At 33.3% G+C, this 23538-nt stretch overlaps 1 protein-coding gene across 1 annotated transcript; it reads right to left on the bottom strand.

Annotated features, from left to right (window-relative positions):
- Window positions 1-57: 57 nt before the first annotated feature.
- On the bottom strand, window positions 58-17533 carry slc26a5 (solute carrier family 26 member 5). The gene is given in 22 exon segments (XM_056456371.1): window positions 58-1311; window positions 2523-2577; window positions 3026-3135; window positions 3138-3234; window positions 5367-5495; window positions 5691-5728; window positions 5731-5775; window positions 5928-6004; window positions 6298-6353; window positions 6355-6454; window positions 6583-6674; window positions 8447-8524; window positions 8741-8854; window positions 10046-10193; window positions 10294-10376; window positions 10471-10623; window positions 12201-12365; window positions 12922-13094; window positions 15655-15764; window positions 16168-16332; window positions 17192-17291; window positions 17294-17533. Coding segments are annotated over 22 exon segments (2280 nt in total). The 5' UTR covers window positions 17346-17533; the 3' UTR covers window positions 58-1171.
- Between the last annotated feature and the right edge of the window lie 6005 nt (window positions 17534-23538).

The following is a 23538-nucleotide window of genomic DNA, read 5'->3' as shown; positions in this document are numbered from 1 at the left end:
GCAATAAGAAGCTATTTTATACCTTTTTAAAAAATATATAAATGAATTAGAAGGCACTTTTAAGGAATAAACATTTAATAAATTAGAGTTTTGATTTGTATTTATTATACAAAAAAAAATCTTAAATTCACATATGCATAAAAGGACAATACACTGCAGTTGAAACTGATTGTTGAACTTTGGTCTTCATTACCCCCAATGAAACAGCATCTAAATATTAGTACAGAATAAAATATATATATATATATAAAATCCATATGAGCACAAAGAGTGCCCGGAGTGAACATTTCATAGGCAGTGTCTGCAGCAAACATCAGAGACTTCATAAACGCTTCATGTAATGTCTGCAGCTAGACATCTGCTGTTTCAATAACCAAGACCACTTTGTGATAATAATGTTTTCTGAACACAAAGAAAATAAATAAAACTAAAGGTTCAAAGTAACCCTGGTGTGACCTAGATAAACTATTAGCCAAAAAAAGTCACCGATTGAACTAAGGGGGTTGTAAAACCCTAAAGCAAAAAAGCACAATCAATATCTGGCAGCAAAGAAGTTGTTTTCTCAGAAACGTCAGATTAAAGTATATCATAACATCAAAAGCAGCATCTTCGTCGACTGTGCGATTCTGTGATATTATGTAACAAATTAAGCTGCTTTTTAAACAACTGAATACTACAGCCAGATCAGAAACTGCACCTAATAACAATAAAACAGAAATACTCATTATTAGCCTAATTTGTTTTGCCGAACAGCAAGCACACCACGTACAACTGTAAAACTAAATTTCTATCATAAAAATAAGCTCACTGGAATGTCATTAACAGATTAAGACCAGCGCTAAAAACTAAATTGGTCATTAATCCGTCCATTCTAATTGCACTTAAAATAACTGAAGGTACAGAGTGTTTTACAGTCATCAGTAACAAATCTTAAAACCATGGCTATTGCAATAAAAACCACAGTACACATAGTAATAAGCCCAACAGTTGCTGGTATATTGGCATTAAATAAAGTGTTTTTTGAAATCTAAAACATTTTGGGCTCCATGACTTCCAAAGAGACTTAGGAGTAACAGTACATGTGCTCGTTCCAGCACAACGCCATCCATATTAGTCCCACTCCAGCCCTACCCGCTCAAACCCAGAGGTCAACTGGGTGTTTTGTTTGTGTTCAGTGGATGTTTGGGTGGACGGGAAGATCCCTCCAACGTTTACACTGCAGTACTGCGTCATGAATGGTGGGGAAAATGAGGTCAGGGGTTACAGGCTCACTGAAGAACTGGAGCGTCCTGAGTTCAGACAGAAGGGTCCCTGCACAACACAAACATATATAAACCAGTTATACAAGCATCTTGGGGAAGAATTTGTTTATTGAATCAATGTTCCTTTAATTAAATTACATAATATTATATTGATGACTTGAATTCTAGTTGGCTTGTCTGCATGAGCATGTTTTTAGTCGCAACTCTAGGTGGAGATGTTTCCCACAATTAGCAAATATGAATGAACTCTACCTACATAAAGCATTTGACCTCTGATAGACACTTCAATTACATATTATATTATATTATATTATATTATATTATACTATATTATATTATATTATAATATATATTACTTATTGCCGTGTTTAACAAATATATCATGAACTTTAACCTACATAAATCATACAAACTCTTATCGAATTATATTATATTATATTATACAAGCATCAGTTGTCTTTACATAACAATGTCAAGGTATTGTCCCTGTTTATTAAACAAACAAATTAATTAATAAATAGTATTATTACATTACATACAATATAAATTACGCACTGCACACATGTAATGTAATGGTTTATAATATATTGTCATGTTAGCAATATAAAAACCCTTTATATTATATTATATTATATTATATTATATTATATTATATTATATTATATTATATTATGTATATTATATTATATTTATTATATTATATTATATTATATTATATTATATTATATTAGTGCCGGGCAAAGACTAATCATGACTAATTGCATCCAAAATAAAAGTTTGATTTGACGTGTGTGTTATATATATATATATTACACAAACATACACACACAGTATATATATATATATATATATATATATATATATATATATATATCTATATATATAATATATATCTAATATTATATATTCTTCAGTTATATATATATATACCACTTATTATGTATATATATTAAATCTATATATAATTTGTATAGTATACATGTATATATAAAATCTAAATATATAATAATATAACTAAATATAAAACAAAAATCTCAACATATTCATGCATGTGTATATTTATATATACATAATAAACACACTTAATAATGTCAAAACAATCTTTTATTTTTGATGCGATTAATCGTGATAACATTTTTGCCCAGCACTAGTTATATTACATGCCTTCCTAATTACTCAGCAAAGTAATTACTCTTTGCTACACATATTATACTCTATTATATTGTATTGCAGTTTACTTTATTGAAATAAATAACTTACTGCTACACCCAGCAAGTACAACCTTCACGTCAACTGTTGCATACTCTTTGATCACCTGCAAGACAAAGGAAAAACAATTGCAAAACGTAACGCAAGTCAATACAGTTGTACAAGATTTCAACAATGTTTTGTCTGATTGCCAACGCATTGTGAAAGAGCAGCTAAAGTTTTCAGAGTGTTTAGCAACCTAAATCTATAGTATTTTTTCATTAAGTGAGTAATTATAAATGATACCACTCGGTAACCTGCTCTGCCCAATATCCATCGCCCAAATAATTACGAAAACGTAATATCTTTAAGTTTTACACTAATAGTTAAGGGTTTGTTCAAATATCTAACTCCAAGTCTGAGAAAATGGTAAAACTGAATGGAAATCTCCCCCCTTACCCTGCAAAAAAACAAAAACACCTAAGCAATTATATGTAACAGCTCAGCAGGGTGGTCAAACATATTAACCCAGATCTCAAATATCAGCTTGTTAGTGAATAAAAGCTGTCGACTAATGATTTAATGGTTTTGGCTCCTACAGAGTCAATAAAGTTAACAGGAGTAAAGTCCAGGATGATGGAGTGAATGGGGGTGAGACGCTGCAGAAAGAATTCATCCTCAGATCAGATTCGATGTGGTTCTCGGTCATCTGGCCATTGGTGTGTACGTGCTTTGGTTTTTGTGGCCCGTTCAGGACTTCATGAGTGACGCCCAGCTCCATGTCCTATTAGGGCATAGCAGAATATATCAAAGTCAGAAATTATGTATCACCAAATGGCCACATTACAAAATGAGATTTAATATAATATGGATAGATATAGTGGTGTGTTTAATGAGCCTGGTGAAGGCTATAGTTTGCATAGATGTGAAATGGCATTTGGCTTGCAATTGTTTACTTATACATATGGGTGTGTGAGATATTTATCATCTTATAATAATACTGAAATTGTTGTTTAATCATTTATAAGCTGTCAAAAAACACTTCTTAAATGTCTAAAAGCATTCGCTGTGTGATGAAACCTATTAGAATGAAGTTTAAATGAATCAATAATTCTGTCAATAATACACAGGCAAGTTCAGGCTTTCACGAACACCAGAGCACAATCTCAAATGTGATACTGATATTATACAACAGTTCAATATTGAATGATTGACAGTATTGACACAGTATTGTCTAATTTTTGTTATTTCCTCAATGAAAATAGTTCCAAACAAAGTCAAACCGAGTATTTGTGCATCTTAGAGTAACATTGTGATGTTTTGCTCCTTACTGAATCTGTTTATAATTAAATAAATTAAGTCAATGATCATTCTCTTGCTTTGTTCTGAATAAATCTGCTGATTAATTCATGATTCTTTAAAGAGCCCCTATTTTGCACTATAAAAGGTCATGATTAGCTTTGGGGGTCTCCAACAACAGGCGGATATGTCATTGTCTTATAATATGCATTTATTTTTGACCTAATTATTCCCAACGAATCCCATATGATTCGTTCAGCTATTCATTTTTTCCCAAAACCCCACCTTAGCGCGAAGCTAATCTGGGCTGATTTGACCGTAGACCCAGTTTGTTGTGATTGGTCGACTGAGTTCAGCATGAGACAGAGCAAAATGGCCACCACGGCTATGAAGTAGCAGCCAGAGAGTCTGTGAGAGAGTGTGTGAGAGCCCAATGCAGGAATGCAATTAAGCAATGCAGTAAAAACCCAAGCGTATTTCTTTACTCTTAACGCTAACCCAAAGTAATAACAACGACACACATTTAGTATTAATCCACACAGTGGCAAAAGTTGAACTATTTTGAAATTGACCGTGCTGCGTGTGAGGAAAAGCTGATGGTTGCGATAGCAATAAACAGCAGAGGGTCGAGAGTTCAGAAAACGCATATAAATCGTAAAGGAAGAAGCACTTATATAATGGATAAGTGATTACAAGCCGTGCAGGGCGGATTACAACTTCTAACACACAATTAACACATATTTTGAAAACTACACAAAACGAGGAAACAATTTTAATTACATTTATATGTCATGATCTGGAGGAAGAAGGAACTGGTCCATATGAACTGTAACAGTTACTGACAAACTCCCTGTCAATGTCTGACAAAGTCCCATACATAATAGTCTCTGCTGCTCCTTGCATTAAAAGCAAACGGGAACCGGCCCGATGAATACCGCGTGCAGCGTAGGTTATTGTATCCAAAAGTTGGCTACACGGGTGTTATTCTTGTGAAAAAGAACTTTAACCCTTTATTCCCTGCAGTCGAATCCCCATCTGTCAGTGATCGTCATCTATCACATGTCATGATCAGTCCTGTGATCCCCACGCTCTTCTAGTGTCTAAAGGGAAAGCGCGTTCACATTTTACCGGTTGCTGTACTACATATTTGGTGATGTACCGTATCGACGTCGACGCGTTCAAGCAAAAGATTTCAGCCCAACTCCATTCCTTTATTCGACTCTGAGTCGAATATTTCATTAAAGAACCGATAGTTTTGAACATGGTGCAGATTTAAACCTCAGCTGAATGTTTTTATTCACTTAGTGCTGTGTTACACACTACACTACATGGAAGGTCATTTCCAAAAAAATCCATAATAGGGGCTCTTTAAGACAGGCACATGTCGCCATCATATTGTTTTTAGATAAAATATATATTGACAATGATTGCACACACCTACTTTTACTTGAATCAAATCAGATGCTATGAAAATCTACAACTCTACAAATATAAATATATAACTCTACAAAAATAATTTGCTGCAGCATAAATCTACAAGTATCTGTGTACAAGATAAGAAAACTCATGACCAAGCTACAGAACAAATATGTTCAGATGAAAAAAAAAAAAGCATACCAATAAGACGACTGCATTTTTCTTCAGCAAAGAGCCTTGGTTTGTAGTCTTTTTATCCTCTGCGTCTCTTTTGGCATATTTATCTGTAATTTCTTGGCATCAAGCAGTTTTTTCCGGGTCAATTCCAGTCTGAAGTCATAGCAAGAAAAAATGTAACCACGTCTGTGAAACGGGCTGAACTTTACAAGGGCCAAACACCTGCTGTTCATGGAAACGTTTCACTTTCACAGGATGCAACCAAACACACTCAAGGACAGAACAGTAAAAGACTATTTCTCTGGTCTAAATCACAAGTTGATCATAACACAGAGCATTTTGACTTGCCCTTTGCTTGAGGGCCTTCACATACAGCTCACTATTGCGAAGTAGATGGAGGAATTGGACTGAAAAATCTTAATCCCTGAGCATTCTCAGCCTTGAGCAAGAGAACAAACGGCAGATAAGAGAAGAAAAAGATGATAAGTTAAATCAGAGTCAGTTTGGCTCCTGTGACAAAGAAGAGCTGATGGTTATAAGTTCAGTCTCCTCTAACTATAACCCAGAAACTTTTTAAAATTAAACGTCTTACCTCTTCATATTCATCCACATCAAAGTACAATCCTGTATCTGGGATTTGTCCAAGAACAACATTCTTGGGGCTTAAAACAAAAGAAAACAATGTGAATCAGACATTTTACATTTATGAAATTAATGTTTAAAGCAAACATATAATAAATATATTACAGGGTTAATTATAAAAAAACCAATAGTAAGTAATAATAGTAACATAACAATATAGTAACATAATGTAACCTCTTACAAGAAGAGGAAATAAGTAAATACATTTTAATTCTATATCAAGATATTGCAGTTGTTCATGCACAAGTTTTATTCCGGCAAAAGAGCAATCTGTATTTTGTATCAGTTGACATTAGAGCATTAAGAGTTTTACCGTTGTGTCCTGTAAATCACGGTGAGTATGGCAAAAGACATGGCAACTACCAAACCCATAATCAAGTCCCAGGAGAACTGATGCAAAAACGACACCAGCCAAATTCCTGAAGAAAACATGTCGGCAATTAACAGCAAAACCAACAATCGTGTCCCAAAAATAACCCAAGCATACAGAGTAGAATGAGCAGTTCAAAGAAAGAATAAACGCAAAGCATAAGTACATTGGAAATTGGTGAAAACATTATGATGAATAAACCAAATGAGAATTGCTTCTGACGCTCACCAGTTCAATCTTGCTTTTCTCCATAAACTGGAATATCCCTTGTTTGCTAAACATCCCCAGGAGATAACCATGATGATAGCAGCCAACACCGTCTGACGAGAGTGCAAAGATGACAATAATTACATCACCTTTGTCGTTTTGCAAGATTCTTTAGTTTTGCCAAAAAAACAGACCTACAAAACATACTTTCTTGATTAATTGACAGGTTTGGGTCAATATAATTAAACTCTTGTGCAACTGTCATTGCAGTTAATTTAAGTAAGTATGAACGCTGCATCTGAACCCTATGATACACGCCAAACAAGCGTACCAAGACCTCTGAGAAATTGGACAACTGTCCACTTTCAAAAAGGTGATATATTTGAATTATTTTTTTAAAATAACTAAATATCATTATTTTAATTTTAGATTAAGTTTCAGCTTTCATTATTTTAATTTTCAGAAGAGAAATGAAAATATATGGTGGAACAACCCTGATTTTATATCACATCAATGAAAAAAAGTTCTGACCAATAGTCATTTTCTAGACCAAAAAAAACCTCTAAATGACAATATGCTATATACAGTTGAAGTAAGAATTATTAGCCCCCCTTTGAATTATTTTTGCTTTTTTTAATATTTCCCTTATTATTAGCTCCTTTTAGCTATATTTTTTCAATAGTCTACAGAACAAACCACTGTTATACAATAACTTACCCTAATTACCCTAACCTGGCTAATTAATCTAATTAACCTAGTTAAGCCTTTAAATGTCACTTTAAGCTGTATAGAAGTGTCTTGAAAAATATCTAGTCAAATATTATTTACTGTCATCATGGCAAAGATAAAATAAATCAGTTATTAGAGATGAGTTATTAAAACTATTATGTTTAGAAATGTGTTAAAAAAACTTTTCTCTGTTACACAGAAATTGGGGAAAAATATAAACGGGGGCCAATAATTCAGGGGGGCTAATAATTCTGACTTCAACTGTATGTTAAATTATCTTTACTGACAAAACGGTTAATATAAAATGTTGTTGTTGTAAAAATGACAGGGTGAAAGCTGAATCAATAGCCCCTTTCACACATGCAGACCTTTCTGGAGAATTACCGGCAATTTTCCGGAAAGGGATCATGTGCGAACAGGCCCTTTTTGAAAATACTGGTAAATTAGTTCCAGCAATTTTCCGGAAAGAAAAGTTGTAACATTATCGATAATTTGCCGGAATGTTGCTCTGTGTGAACGCAGAAGGAAAATTGCCGGAAAGAGCACGTTCATGATTAGAACGCGCTGACGTGAGACGTCTACTCCAGCCAATCAGAACATTCAGACGCATTTCAATCCGCACTGTTTATGAAAATAAAAGCCTTTCCATTTTCCAGACACATTTAGCTGATAGATGTTAATAAGATAATGTTTCTATGTTCCTTCTTAATACCAACTGTGGAAAAAATTCTAGATAAAATGCTTATGATAAACTGCCATTTGTTTACCTTCAAGCTCTGCTTCGGTTGCTTGATGCGTGCACATGAAGCAGCCGGTAAACTCCGTGTGTAAAAAGTACACACACATATTATGTAATGTAACCATCAATCATCAACAAAAGCCCAACCCCTTCTATGTTTACAAATACAGGCGCAGCCGTTTAGAGCTCATTTCTGGTTAAAGATGTCAGAATTTACCAGTATTTTGGAATGAATGTGTGAACGTTCTTGCCTGTGTGAACAGCGCTTTTTTGAGTCTACCGGTAAAGTCGTTCCGGTAATTTTCCGTATATTTACCGGTATCGCTGTGTGAAAGAGGCTAGTAAAGACAACATGTAGCAGTTTCCTTTTCAATCTGGACCAAAAGAACCGAACTATACGTATAGCACTTCACATACCGTGGGCAATGGCTGAAAGACAAATCCAATGGCCACCACCACCAGTAGCACAAGTAGGGACGCCAAGAGTCCTGCAATCTGCAGACACACACACATTACCATAATTAAATTGAGCGTTTCGGGAGGCACGGCTGTTTTATCTTATCTTTATGCTTTTACAGCAGTGATACTACCATTGTGATGAGGTCATTATCTGAAGGACACTCCATTTCGAGAAATGAATCCTTGCATCATTTGCATTAATCCTTATTTGTATCATCGATATGGCATATTACACAAATGTGTCTGACTTACTTCAGTATGTCCTCCAGTGCTCTCCTGTACCAGACTGCGAGACATTGAGGCGGTGACGACAAACGTGTGGAAGAACGAACTGACAAAGTTACAAAGTCCCAGTGCGATGAGCTCCTACAGGCACATGAAATGCACAATGACTTTACTTCAGGATCATAAAAATATGAAAACTGTTGTATAAGTGCTGTGAAAGATTTTAACTATGCAATTTGTAACCCCATTTTACATAACGTGCACGATATACACTATCATTTGATTTTTAAAAACAGATATGAATACTTTTTATTCAGCAAGGATTAATTAAGATTGATTACAAATATTTGCAGTGTTACAAAACAAAACAAAATTTTAAATAACTGTTGGGTTTTTTATCTTACCAAACAAAAAACTAAAAGTAGTGTAAAGCATGTAAAAACTGCAAATAGTGAATAGATTGTTGGCGCGGTTTCAAACAATGTCCTGCTACTCTATATAAAGCAAAGGATGTTGGCTTAGCACACAAAGTTTGGTACTAAACAAGTAAACTGGTCACAATCCATCTCTACAACTGCTGTTCACTTAAACATACCACTTTGCAACATTTGCCCCATTTGAACTTTCCCTGAAATTAGAGTACGATAACTCACTTTGGACAAAAGTATCCACTAAATGGCAAGTAACAGTGGGGTCTGGCTGATTTAGACTTTCAACTGCAACTTAAAAGCCATAGAAACCCAAATAAAGGGCAGCTGAATAAAATCCAAGTCCCTACTTCAAGGAAACAGAATCAAGTTACTTTAACAATGAAGAATGGGACAACTGAATTAGATTACGGTGCGGCAGTGCATCTACTTTTAAATCACTTTCAACCTAGAAAATGTCTTGTGGGCAATGTATTTGTTTGTAAAGTATGTTTGCTCATGTTATTCTTCTTCAGATTAAATGCCATAGTCAATGCTTAAATACGTTTTAGTACAATGATAATAACAAAAGTACAGTACTTGAACTCCCTTTTACGGAACTAATTTTGCTTAGGTCTTTAAATAAAATCTATTATAATACAATTTTCTCAACTAATAGAAATAGTTATTTTGTGGTTATTATTTTTACAACAAAAAGTATTTTTGTTTTGTTTTAATGTTTTGATTTGTAGTAAAACCATGGTCAATAATATTCCTATTCATCAGCTGTGGGATTTAAGAATTTATCATGTGATTTATTCAAATGAAGATATGCAAAACGTCAAGTATTTTGATTCGTTATTAAAACAATACGATATGCAAATCATCAGAAAAATGTACTTTTACACCTAATTTTCTTCTCTACCTGATTTCCATCCACACTGTAGCCATACTTTAGGGCGAAGGTTTTGGCTAATGATATTGTAATGGAAAAGCCAACAACAGCTATAGGGACGGCGTCTGCAAAGAGGTTAGGAAAGACTGAGAAGTCTGGAACCTTGGGTGGCAGCAACCTTCAAACAAATCATTAAGGAAGAAATATTATAATGGGAACATTTGCAAAAATATAAACAGCATTAATTCTGTATATTTAAGCATGGCTGTAAATCTTACCCGGTAGGAATTTTACCCACAACGTCCACACCATAGTTTTCAGACATAACCATCCCATATGAGATTCCAGTGGACACAATTACCTAAACAAGAACAACATCATGTATTTACACAGGGGGATTTTCTGTGTGTAAGCATGAGAACAGTGTTTCATGGGAAAGGCCTTTAAAGTTTTACCACTATGATTTCTCCAGGGATGGGGATAAGTAGCTTCTTCTTGAAGCGTTCGTTGAGCTGTTTGATGATGTACAGGAACACAGTACACCCCAGCCCAATAATTAGAGTGACAATATTAGTGTCTGCAATGTTCCTGAGAACAGCATCGAGACTCTGGGGAAAATAAAATAAACAAACATAAAGATATAAAAATAAATATGCAATTACAGATCAGTGTGGAGTCTTACAGTCTAATTTTAGGCTAGGGGAGCTAAAATTGAGGGGGGCTAACAATTCTGACTTCAACTGTATATTTAAATAATATACATATTAATTTTTTATGCAATTAACATCAAGCAAACAAAACATTACTGATACAGAATGAAGCAAACCTGCAAGTACTTGAATAGCTTTATTTAGCATTAATTTAAATTCAAATTTCATACATCTAGCAAGATTTTCAACATTATTTCAATGTCAAAAATAACACAAAACATTCTAAGATACATTTGTCACTCTCCTCACAAATAGATGTTAAATACAGGTGTAAACAGAGTCTAATCTGTTTTGGCCACCTCCAGAGGTAGTTCAAAACACATTCGATCAGACTGCTTTTGAAGTGTAAACACTAAGGTGATTAAATGTGTTCAAATAGTAGACCAGCAAATATCTTACCTAACAAATTATCTTTTTTAAAGTTTCATGGGAAAGCACACAAAAACAATACCTGCATATTGTTTGTGTTTAAAAGAAGTTTAATAGATGTCTAATAGATATCTAATCATATCAAATCTTTACTAAAACAAGGATAAATTTGGGCTAACAGTAAAAATAAAAATCTAATAGATATGGTCTAAGAATAGCCCAAAACAAGACTAATTATCAAATGGACAGAAATGAATGACTACACATGTGAAGTCTGTTGAATATGTATATATAGTGTAGTTTTGGGCTGCTTTAAGATGTCTATTAGATTTAGCCTTGTTTTAGTCAAGACATCTATGTTTAGATGTCTATTAAACGTCTATTAAATGCTAAATTGCTTGGCGGGAATCAAAATCTTAATTGTAAACCACATCCTTTTAATTTGCTTGCTTTCATGCTTGCTTATAAGTAGGGCCAGACAGAATCTGAAGACATTTTTTGCTTTTTCTGCAGAGAATTTTGTAAAAAAAAATCTGCAGATTTACATTAATATTTTTGGAGTATCATAACTAAAAACTTAATATATGAAATAAAAAATAATACCTTTTCAACTTTTATTTCATGTTTACAATGCAAATCCAATTAGATTAACTTATTTGATAAGCAAAGCAAGTCTCTCGTATATCTACTAAAAGACAAACTGTATTGTAAATAAATCAAATGAACATTTTCATATGTCAATAATTTTACTGAAATAAATTTAAAAAACTGAATAAATACAAACATTTACAAGTAAATAAATAGTAAACAAGTAAATAAACTCAATGATGGGCTAAAAATATGTGGAAATCAGCACGCACAGATTCCGTGTGGGCCTACTCATAAGGCACATAACATGGTTTGTTCATTCACATCGCACTGAGCACTCCCACAAAAGCAGGATGAAAATATGATAGAAGAGTTTCAACAAATCTGAACACAAGTGGTCACAGAGATTGCTTTAAATACATGTTAATAATACCAGGTTGAAACAGGTCTAAATGTTCATTAAATAATATGAGAGAGGTTTATAAAAAACAAACTCTCAAAAGTCAAAGTTTACTCACATACACTACAGAAAGAGGCCCATTGAAGCGTGCAGTCTTCACTCCCAGCAGGTATTTGAGTTGCGACACTGAGACGTGCACAGCCGCGGCAGTGGTGAAACCTCGCACCAGCGGCTCAGTCAGATAAATCGCCAGGAAACCAAACCTCAGCAGACCCAGAACAAACTACAGGAGAGCAAAAACAATTATGTTCCCAAACATCAATCTGAAAGTAACTATAGTAACTTGAGAAAGATAACATGAAGTAATCGGCTCTAGCAGGTTTACAGTATTCCATAAAAGGTGCCTATTAAAAACAGCGTGTGCGAGGTTTGTAATATGTACCATGGACTGCTTTTAATAGGTTTATAGTAACATTATACTGCACTTCTTTCTAGTACAAAGTATGTCATTATAAAAGTTGCCCCCCTTTAGAAGAGAGGATGAGCTGAGTGAACTAAGAACTGCAGTCAAGTGTTTTTCAGATTTATCTACGTGTGATCTAACAACATGACAATCAATCTGTTTTGTAATAAACCATTCAGCTGTGTTGCAGGAATTTAGTTGTGTGCCTAACAAATCTAAAAATGCACTTGTTTAGATCTGCTATGGTTCCAATGTGGCAAGAATATTACAAAAAATCATTTCAAGACAAAAACAATTCTCAGAAATTATTGAGAAGATTGTACAATCAATGTGATGCTCAAAGGAATGGTAAGGAGGTGATCAGAGAGTGACGCACCTGGATGATTCCTACTAGAGTTGTCAGAGCTACAACCACCTCCACTCTTCTGGAATCGCGGGCCTCAATATTCACAATCAGTGAAGCATTGGTCCCATTGACCATAAACATGGAGTCTGGGGCCTCTCTTACTGCAACCCCACCAATCATCAGACTGATTACAGCAAATGTGCCTGAAGAAAAACAGTAATACATTTGACTTAATACTTAAAGATACTGTGCTAAAGTTAGTAGGACTATGCAATATTTAACATAATAATAACAATACACAATACACATTAAATATAAAATAATATAATTAGCATTATTAGTTTTACTACAACTGCTACTTAAAATACTAACAACAACAAGAATTACTGAAATATGACAAGTTATTAAATTTTAGATAATTAAATGCTTTTTTAATACTGTAATTCAACTTAAATTTATTATGATTATTATTACTATTATTATCTTATTTTCTATAAAAATAATAAAAAATAAAATACTTCAATATTTGACTATGTTTTTATTATTATTATAAAATAATAATAACAACAACAACAACAACAACAACAACAACAACAACAACAACAACAACAACAACAACAACAACAACATTACTGTTACTACTACACCAAATAATAAATAATTAAATTATTATACAATATAATATATATTTTATAATTATATTATTTTATTTTATTGATTTTTATGTTATTGTAAACAAATGCAACTTAAAAGTACAATTATTATTACCATCATCATCTTATTCACTATAAAGATTAATACAACTTAAAATATTTTAATCCGTATTTATTAATGTTACAACTACTATTACCAGTTTCATTCCCACCTATATTTTTGAAATATAAATAAAACAAACTACTATGTACTAACACTAGCATTACAACGAATATCAATTATTATTAGTTCAATATCATATAATGCAATATCTATTACTCTGTTAAATATATATACAGTGGAAGTCAGAATTATTAGCCCCCCTTTGATTTTATTTATTTTTTTTTTTTAATATTTCCCAAATTATGTTTAACAGAGGAAATAAATTTTCACAGTATGTCTGATAATATTTTTTCTTCTGGAGAAAGTCTTATTTGTTTGATTTCGGCTAGAATAAAAGCAGTTTTAGTTTTTTAAAAACATTTTAAGGACAAAATTATTAGCCCCTTTAAGTTAGTTTTTTTCCACTGTCTACAGAACAAACCATCGTTATACAATAACTTGCCTAATTACCCTATCCTGCCTAGTTAACCTAATTAACCTAGTTAAGCCTTTAAATGTCACTTTAAACTGTATAGAAGTGTCTTGAAAAATATCTAGTCAATATTATTTACTGTCATCATGGCAAAGATAAAATAAATCAGATTATTAGAAATGAGTTATTAAAACTAGCATGTTTAGAAATATGTTGAACAAAATCTGCTCTCCATTAACAGAAATTGGGGAATAAATATAACAGGGTACTAATAATTCAAGGGGGCTAATAATTCTGACTTCAACTGTATATTATAGATTATATATAGATTTATACTAATTTGATTTAATTTCTTTCTTAGCCTTACAGAGCCGTTGTGTGAGAAGTACAGGTGGTCTAATCACTCCTGAGTACACAATGGTGAAATGAGTGTTGTTGTCAGGGAGCAGAAAGCATCTGTAATCATATGAGGAAAAACACGTCCTACTGCATATATAAACATGAGCTTTACCAATGGCAAGCCCTCTAAATCTGGTCTGTATTATATTGCCATTACACCGTGGAAGACAGAGCATGAGTGTTGTTTAAACACAGAAAAAGCTGCCTCGTGTGTAGCAGTGACATTACCAAAAGTTTGAACAAGCGCCAATTCTCTTGCTTTCAACCCAAACCACAGGGGCTGAGAAAGGCAAGATATGAAAGCAACAACTCTGGTTTGAGTAACCTTCTTGACATTTGAACTTTTGATCCATCTTCTCTGTGGTAGGTTTCTAACATCCCGTTGTGATTTCTGAGGGATTGAGATCTCCATATAGACCAGGAGACAAAAACAACACCGCAAGGATCAACCTACCCTATAAAACCAATCGCCAAAAAATAGGACATCGCAATCAAAGCCCTTTTAGAGTTGTTAACAGATATATTTCACAGGAAATATGAACACGTGGCTTTCTGATCTGAGGACTAAACGCAGGAACCCAGAAATCAGGGAAGTGCTTTTTTTTTTTTTGTTTTTTGGTTTTTAGATCATATCAAGCTGACTGCACCTTGATTAGTCTGCCAGAAATTATTTGCATATAAGTATGACTAAGCAAAACCGTATGGCGGAATGTCACATTACAGGATGTCACACAGCGCAGCTTGTTCTGTGACTGTCTGAATAACATTGGAAATTTTAAAGTGCTGTGTGAGGTGGGATTACCAAAAATAAACATATTAGTACTTAATATTAGTATTATAGCTTATAAATGAATGCCTTTTACAATATTATAAACATTCTGCTCAAAAATTCTGTTGCTTGAACTCATTGTAGAACTCAATCAATCAGAGTACTACTTTCCAACTCGGGGAAGCACTTTTAAGGCACCACATTTATACGTTGCTTAGTATGAAAATGACTTCTGTATGATTAAATGTCATTGTTATGTGATTAACTATTACTAGACGATCAATGGACCAACTGTGGGTGGTCCGTCTGAGGCTGAAACCTTATTTTAAGTCACATGCATGTTATTAAAAAACCTCAAAAATCTCACCTATTGATATATGTTTGGAGGTACCGAAGAATGTGTATAATAGGACGGGATAAAATGATGAATATAAGCCAAATACTGGAGGGACAGCAGCCAGCATTGCCTAAGCAAGACTGTTGAATTGAACAGATAGAAAAAGAGAGGCAAATACATATATTAATAACTACCAGTGTTGTTGTAATGGATTAGTGTATACGCAGATTTAATACTATTACTATATGTTGTTATTAGGCATGTTAAATTGCATCACATACAAAAAAATCTATCATAACCCCCCTTTTATTAAAACCTAATTTAGAATTTCTGTATGAAACTACATAATTTACGCTATTCAGTTCTAGGGAAAATATTCCAGTGCCACATTTTTGGAAAATCATGCATTCAAACTGTGGCTATTTGCAAAATAATCATTGCATAAATTATGTAACTAATTATAGTAATAATCATAATTATAACTTAGTTTCATGATAAATAACAGCCCTAAATAAATAACCACAGTTCATTTTTAAACATTACACTATTCTTCTGTGTAATATCTCACCTTGAGGTAGCTGCATTACACCTGTGCTGATTCCAGAGACGATGTCCCCAAAAAGATATTCCTTTAGTGGATATGATGGCAGCCATGTTAAAATGGGTAGAAAACCAAATACAACAGACTTGACTTTCTCAGACGAACAGCTGAAAAGCGAGAGAGCGATGGAACGTTAGTATGAGTATTCAAGTTCAAATTCTCCGAGCCATTTTGCATTCTTGATATCAAATCAGATGTGACACATTTTAATACACCATACTTGAAATAGATTTGGGAGGTGCCAGTAATGGAGGAAATGATTATCACTGAATGACGACTTAAATTATTGTCTGTCCTTGTCGATTGACTGAAAAGTGAATCATCAGTTAATAATCCAGCTCAGACTGGGAGAGACGGGTTTACAAATGTAATGTGTCGGGGACTGTTGTGTAACATAGTAGTAGTGCAATCTTACATGCAAGATATGATAAAGTAACGAAGACGGTCATAAATAAATGGTGTTTACTTAGTCAAACAGCCGTTTTATCAGTTAAAACCGATTTTCTGAGGTTCAGATAGGGTCAACACCTAATACCACTATTACAATATAAAAATACATCTGAGAAAGTGAAGAAATCATGTGAAGCAATACATTATTACTACATATTACTATACATATTACTATACATTACCATATATTACTACAGGTCTTTTGTTTATCATTTAAGTATTATTGTTTCATTATCAAATATACAATTTGAGTAAACTGAAAATACAGTTATTTTCATATAATCTATAATAATGTATATATAGAATGTATAATAATTAATAAATATAATTAATAGTGTGCTCAGTTGAAAAAAATATCTGCTGATCTGTACAAAGTATTACGTGATCAATTCCACAACTATGTTTACATGATAAGAAATGGTGCAGAATATTTCTCAACGCAGCCTCAGACTTCTGACCCCGTCATCAGACCTACAATGAGCAATTAAGAAAGCTGTATGTATTGAAAAACCCTACCAGAGATGCTCTGCTACTCTCAGTTTATAGGGTTTGGGTGTCTTCTTCTTCTTGTGCAGAAGCTCTGAGTCAATAATGGCTTCGTTGAATATGGGTCGTCCACATGGGACATTAGTGTGGCGGACGGCTCCTCGCTGACAGTTACGTGCTCCATGGCTGCAGTGGAAACACCGGCATGTCAGGCTGTGATGACCTATGAAAGTGCGCTCGTGCTCTTGCTTTACTTCCTCTTCCTGTTTTCAAAGAGCGCTGAAAGTTAGGCAGTCTGTGAAGAAAGAAAGGAATTCAGAACACGCAATGCTGATTTTATCCAAGCATGTTTTGTTGATCGGATATTAGGTAGCAAAACATTTTGTCACACTAATGACTTGAGACCTGCAGTGGTCAAACACTGTGGGTTGTATAATTACAAGTCCTCAAATAATCTTGAATGACAGCCAGTTTTAGTTTGTACAGGCTGCTAGAGAAGAGATTTCTGATATGCCACATACTTGGCTTCTGCATCAAAAGCAAGCACACGTAAAATATCATGAATAAAGTAAAATAAAATGGCCTTTTAATTTTTTTACTTTCAATTTTTCTCCATTTTTTAATGCAATAATTTTTTTTATCCATTCATAGAAACTAATCAATGTTGTTTCCTTAAGTAAAATGAAATGTAATATGGTTTTTATGATTTAATCTAGTTTGTCTAAGCACACAACCTGTCCAGAGGACACAGTGTACAGCTTGAGCAACAAGAAGAGCCCATGCGTGGATCCAGTCCATTTTTAGTACAGTGTGCTGCAGATCACAAGACCATAGTAAAATCAAATGCACTGGATATCAGTGGCATGGCTGGTGAAGGCTAAAGTTTACAAAGCAGAGATATAAACATTACAAACTGTGCAAACTGCACTAGATGACATAAGAGGGTCATTCCACGAAATTTGCTGCATTCATTCTGAAAAGTGCTATTAAAGCATTCAATCATAAGGAAAAAATGTTCAAACCATACTGTAGAACAGATTTTACTCTTTTAAAACAGTGTACTCTACATACAAAAGTGAAAGTACTAGACATTTTATGCTCATTTAGCCATTATTATTATTTCTGTGTTCAATGTCAAGGCTAGTGATGATCAAGAAGTTTAAATGCTGACTATTTGGGAAAATAAATTAATTACTTAAACAAACAAACAAACACAAAAAAGAAGAAGATTTTCAGATGTCGACATTCTTAACATTCTTTCCTAATGAAACAGAACCTAACAAAATATGAGACCAAACAAGAAAGTGATTTAGAAACTTATTTTGTTCAGTTTGACAGTAGCACTATCTTGCTCTTGATAATGATGTCACTATTCCTATTTTGTTTTTATTTTATTAAGATTATTTACAGAATTTAATGCAAGAATTTTGTGCAAGTTAATGCACAACTTGAGGACAAAGCATTGAATGAATATGAATATTTTAGTAAAGGGTAAATTAGCTACAATCTTAAATATAATAATATTTTTAATAATAATAATAATAATAATAAAAATAATAAAAATAATAAAGATTTATTGTATATATCCATCTCCCCTTGCCCACTCATTGCCATTTTTGAAATTTTGCCCACGTCATATAATCTTACAAAGATATAATCTGATTGCACAGCTTTTATTGTGCTATTAGCCAATTGACTAATATTGCTTAGGTGGAAGGATCAGAAACCTCAACACAACACAGTGGATCGGTGATGTCCTCTTCTTCCTAGAGTTGGAAAACATAGATTGTCTAGAGGTTCATCTAACCAGTTTAAGAAAATATGGGACCCATTTAGGAAATATATCCAAGAGCATGTTTAATTGTCAAATATAGACCAAGTCCTTGTTCCAGCAAATTGATTCTTTTTCTTCCTAAGTGCAAAGGCCAGTGTATTGTGTAATTGTACAATTGTAATTTTTGTTAAGCCACATTATTATTTCCTTTTTTATTTGTTGGTGTGTTTTTTTGTTTTTTTCTCATTGTACGCATTTAAGTTGGTACTATTTATATATTTTTTACTTAATTGTTTTGTTTTGCTTTTTTTACTGTAATTTGCCAAAAAAAAGTCATAAAACTTATAAAAAATTTATATGATTTATGCAAAAAAATAATAATAATTAGTCTTGTTTCTAGTACAAATATCTAAATTTCCATGCAAAAACATGATTATTTTACTTACCTCATCGGCAGATAATTTAGCTTGTTTTAAGGAAAAAACTAAATGTTTTTATGTGATCTAAGAATGTTTAGTTATTTGGACTAGAAACGAGACAAAGTACACAAAAACATACTTGGTAATGTGAATATTCAGTTTCTGTACCTGAATTACTGTAAGACTCCCCAGAAAACTATCAAATAGAGCTATTCAAAGCATCCTGTGAACCTGTATTTACAATATTTATCACAAAAAAAATATCGCAATATTAGATTTTTCCAATATTGCGCAGCCCTAATAATAATGCAATTGTTATTCTTAATATCCATTTTATTGTTAACAATAAAGTATTATTATTATTACTATTCATTTTTCAAATCTAGTGCACATCTAGAGCAACTGTGCATTGTTTTTTACGTCTACAATTGTTTAATAGAACAAGCACAGACAAATAACAAAAACATCTTTAAAAATCAAACACATTTGATGCATTAAACGCAGTCCAGTTATCTTCAGTTATTGAAGTAACTGTTTGTTTACACTAGTTCACAAGGAAGCAAAATAATAAAACACAATGTGCAGTAGCTGGGCTATATCTGACAAATCTATAGGTCAACAGAGCAATCATGTCATAGACTGAGTTTCATCATCGTACGTGCCTTTCTCCCATACTCTATTCCCTCACAAGACAATAAGAAATCAACATTATTCTTCTTCGTTCTGTTCGATGTTGCTGCTCCGCAAACCTGTTAAGCAGGTACGATACAATTTAACCAAGAGGTTTTGTGTTATTACTGTACTTTAATGGATGATAAAGAAGCCTAAGCATCTTACCCTCGTCGCCGCCTGCGTCCTGAATATCAATCAAGGTCGGTGAATTGAGCAAAGAGCGAGAGCATCGACTGTCCTGTTACTGTATAACATGTGAAAGCCCTGTAACTGCCGACTGCAGCGACGTCATCCACTACGGCCGATAAGACAACGCTGCGTAATATCATGCGTCAGAGAGCAGTGGCAACATGGAAACATGTAGTTCTCTTCTTGCATTTCAGAGAACAGAGATAACGCTACAAGACAGGCCTACATATGATAGTAATAGAAATTACAGAAAAATTAGTTTAACGCGTAATTTAAATTTTCAAAAAGTAACAAGTCAGGACGAAACAAAATCTTATACAAAGTTAACATGTGTTCCCTGTTGAATGCGGTTGGATGTAAAGTCGCAGATGTAGTGGTAAGTGCGCTCTCTTGTGGAACAATCATGAAGTGCATCTTGGGTATTAAAGGGATAGTTCACTCAAAAAACAAAACGTGCTCACTATTTACTCACCCTCAAGTGGTTGCAAATCCTAATTTCTTTATTCTGAAGGAGGTTGAACACTAAAAGAGATATTTTAAAAGAAAGCTGAGAACCTGTAACCATTCCAGTGGGAAAAGAAATACTGTGTTATAGAGCTGCACGATATTGGAAAAATCTAACATTTTATTGTTGATAAATATTGCGATATGAATACAATTTTATTACATTTTTGGAATAACTATTTTAAAAGAATTTATAATTTTAGATTGATTGGCGTGATTCTGTAGGGGAGTGCGTATGTATAAAATATAGGAAAACAATCTACAAGCATAGACAAAATTCAATAAAGGAAAAGAAACAAATTATATAAACAGCATTTTATTGTTTTTCAAGGAGTCGAACTGTATTCAGGTATACAGTAATTGAATAATCAAATGTAAATTAATACTACATAGCCTTCGTTTAATAAATAATTCAAAAGAATATATTGTTATTGTTATTAATTTGTCCACATATTAGGTTAAAAACAGTAAAAAAAATTAGGTTTGAATGCTTTTAAAACCCTAACACAGTCACAGGTCTCAAAAACAACTGCAAAATTATAAAACAAATCCAGACTCAACATCGCATATACTATTGTGAATGTTCACATTGTGATTTCGATGCTGAAACGATATGTTCTGCAGCCCTTCTGTGTAAGTGAATGGTTACAGGTTTTGAGCTTTCAAACAACAATATTTATATTATTTTATGTTCAACTGAAAAAACAAACACACAAAGGTTTGGAATAAATTACAGAGTGTTCATTTTTGGGTGAACTATCCCTTTACACGTATATTAGGAACTCGTATGTGCATTATGCTTGTTCTGAAAGCATTTTTTTGTCTTAGAAATAAAAAAATGCACATACCCATGTATATTGTATAATAACAAACATATTATAATATAATAACAGCACATATAACGAATAATAAAACCAACGGTGAACTAGTGTAATGTGGGCACATAATACACTATTAAAAAAATCCATTTTTTTTAAGCTGAATCAATCAATATTAGGTTAAACTGACTTAAAACAGCACGTGTAACTAATAAAATTAAGTCAGAACATGATTAATTTAGTTTAGCAAGTTATAATGACCTAAAGACTGTCAGGACTAATTGACCATAAAATTTTTTACAGTTGATTAATGACTGGAACATTATTAAAGTCCCCTAGTTAACAAATTAAACTATTACAATTAAGGATATCAGCAAAATATGAAAATTATTTTCAGGATATTTCCCACTGCTATTAAAATGTATCATACTGTAGTTATGACCGTTTTTTGTGAATCCATGTTACTTTAGGTTGAACTTACTGCTTATTTCAAGTAACAGAAAAACATAATAATAATAATAATAATAAGAAGAAGAAGAAGAAGAAGAAGAAGAAGAAGAAGAAGAAGAAGAAGAAGAAGAAGAAGAAGAAGAAGAAGAAGAAGAAGAAGAAGAAGAAGAAGAAGAAGAAGAAGAAGAAGAAGAAGAAGAAGAAGAAGAAGAAGAAGAAGAAGAAGAAGAAGAGAAAGAAGAAGAAGAAGAAGAAGAAGAAGAGAAAGAAGAGGAAGAAGAAGAAGAAGAAGAAGAAGAAGAAGAAGAAGAAGAAGAAGAAGAAGAAGAAGAAGAAGAAGAAGATTTATAACTTGAATAATTCACTCAGCCTAAATCTACATTCAGTTTAGGGCTTCAAACATTAAGCATCACGGTACACTTAAAAGTAGAAGTATAAAGGCTGTTTCTTACCCGTAGAGAGAGTCAAGGTTTAAAAAAGCAAGTTGCAAAAGCAGCATCCAGCGCACTGTTTGAACAGTTCTGAGTCGCTCTGGCACACAAAAACGAGAAAACAAACAAAAGCGTGGTACATGCAGAAGCTCTTCAGTGACAGATGACAGCACGTCACTCACAGACTGCACATCCTGGGGTTGTGAAACGCTTTTAAATGCTTGGTATAGTGTGAGCCCATTGAATTTATTGCCCAGAAATATGCCAGTGCAATAGCGATTACAACGTATTGTGCAATCATTGTGCATGCAGTAATGATGCCATGCCATGAACCTTGTTCTGTCTCGTTTCAAGTAGTAAAATCCATTATTCATACATACAGGTTATGACCGTAAAGTCTGATTTTAGGTGCATTGGAAAAGCCCTTCCTGGACAGAATGAATGAATGAATGAATGAATGAATGAATGAATGAATGAATGAATGGATGAAAGGATGAAAGATAGAAATAAATAAAAAGAAAGCAAGCAAGAAAGAAAGAAATTATAATGGCAAAGCAACACAATCTATTACTACACTAGAGACTGTGCTGTGCTGTTTAAACATACAACTTTTGCACGGTCAGTCTTTTCAGCAAGAGCCAGTTTTTTTGGAATACACTTCCTGTTGATTTAAGGGGTATTACAAATTATTCAACATTTAAATACATGTTAAAGAAATTGCTAAAAGCAAATCAAGTTTGTAATTATGAGTAATTGTTTTAGCTTGCTTTTTATGAAACTCCTATTATATGTTTTGTCTTTTTGATGTATGTAACTTTACTGATATTGTACGTGTAATAAAACGCTTTTCTTGATTTTAGGTTGCCCTTTTAAAATCTGGCAGAGGGCAGCAGATAAAAAATTACCCCTTTTGGTTAACTCTGGCTTATTTACAGTTTTACTGTTGATTAATGATCATTGTCATTCATCCATTTTCTTTTTGGCTTAGTCCCTTTATAAATCAGGGGTCGCCACAGCAGAATGAACCACCAAGTACCCACTGCACCAACGTGTCGCCCTAATGAGCATTGTCTTTGTTAAAATCAAAGAATAAAGAAATGTACCTGATTTTCCTACAGAA

This window comes from Danio aesculapii, chromosome 4 (assembly GCF_903798145.1).
Source record: "Danio aesculapii chromosome 4, fDanAes4.1, whole genome shotgun sequence".
NCBI lineage: Eukaryota > Metazoa > Chordata > Actinopteri > Cypriniformes > Danionidae > Danio > Danio aesculapii.
Note: the sequence above shows the minus strand (reverse complement) of the source record. Positions and strands in the feature narration are given on the sequence as shown.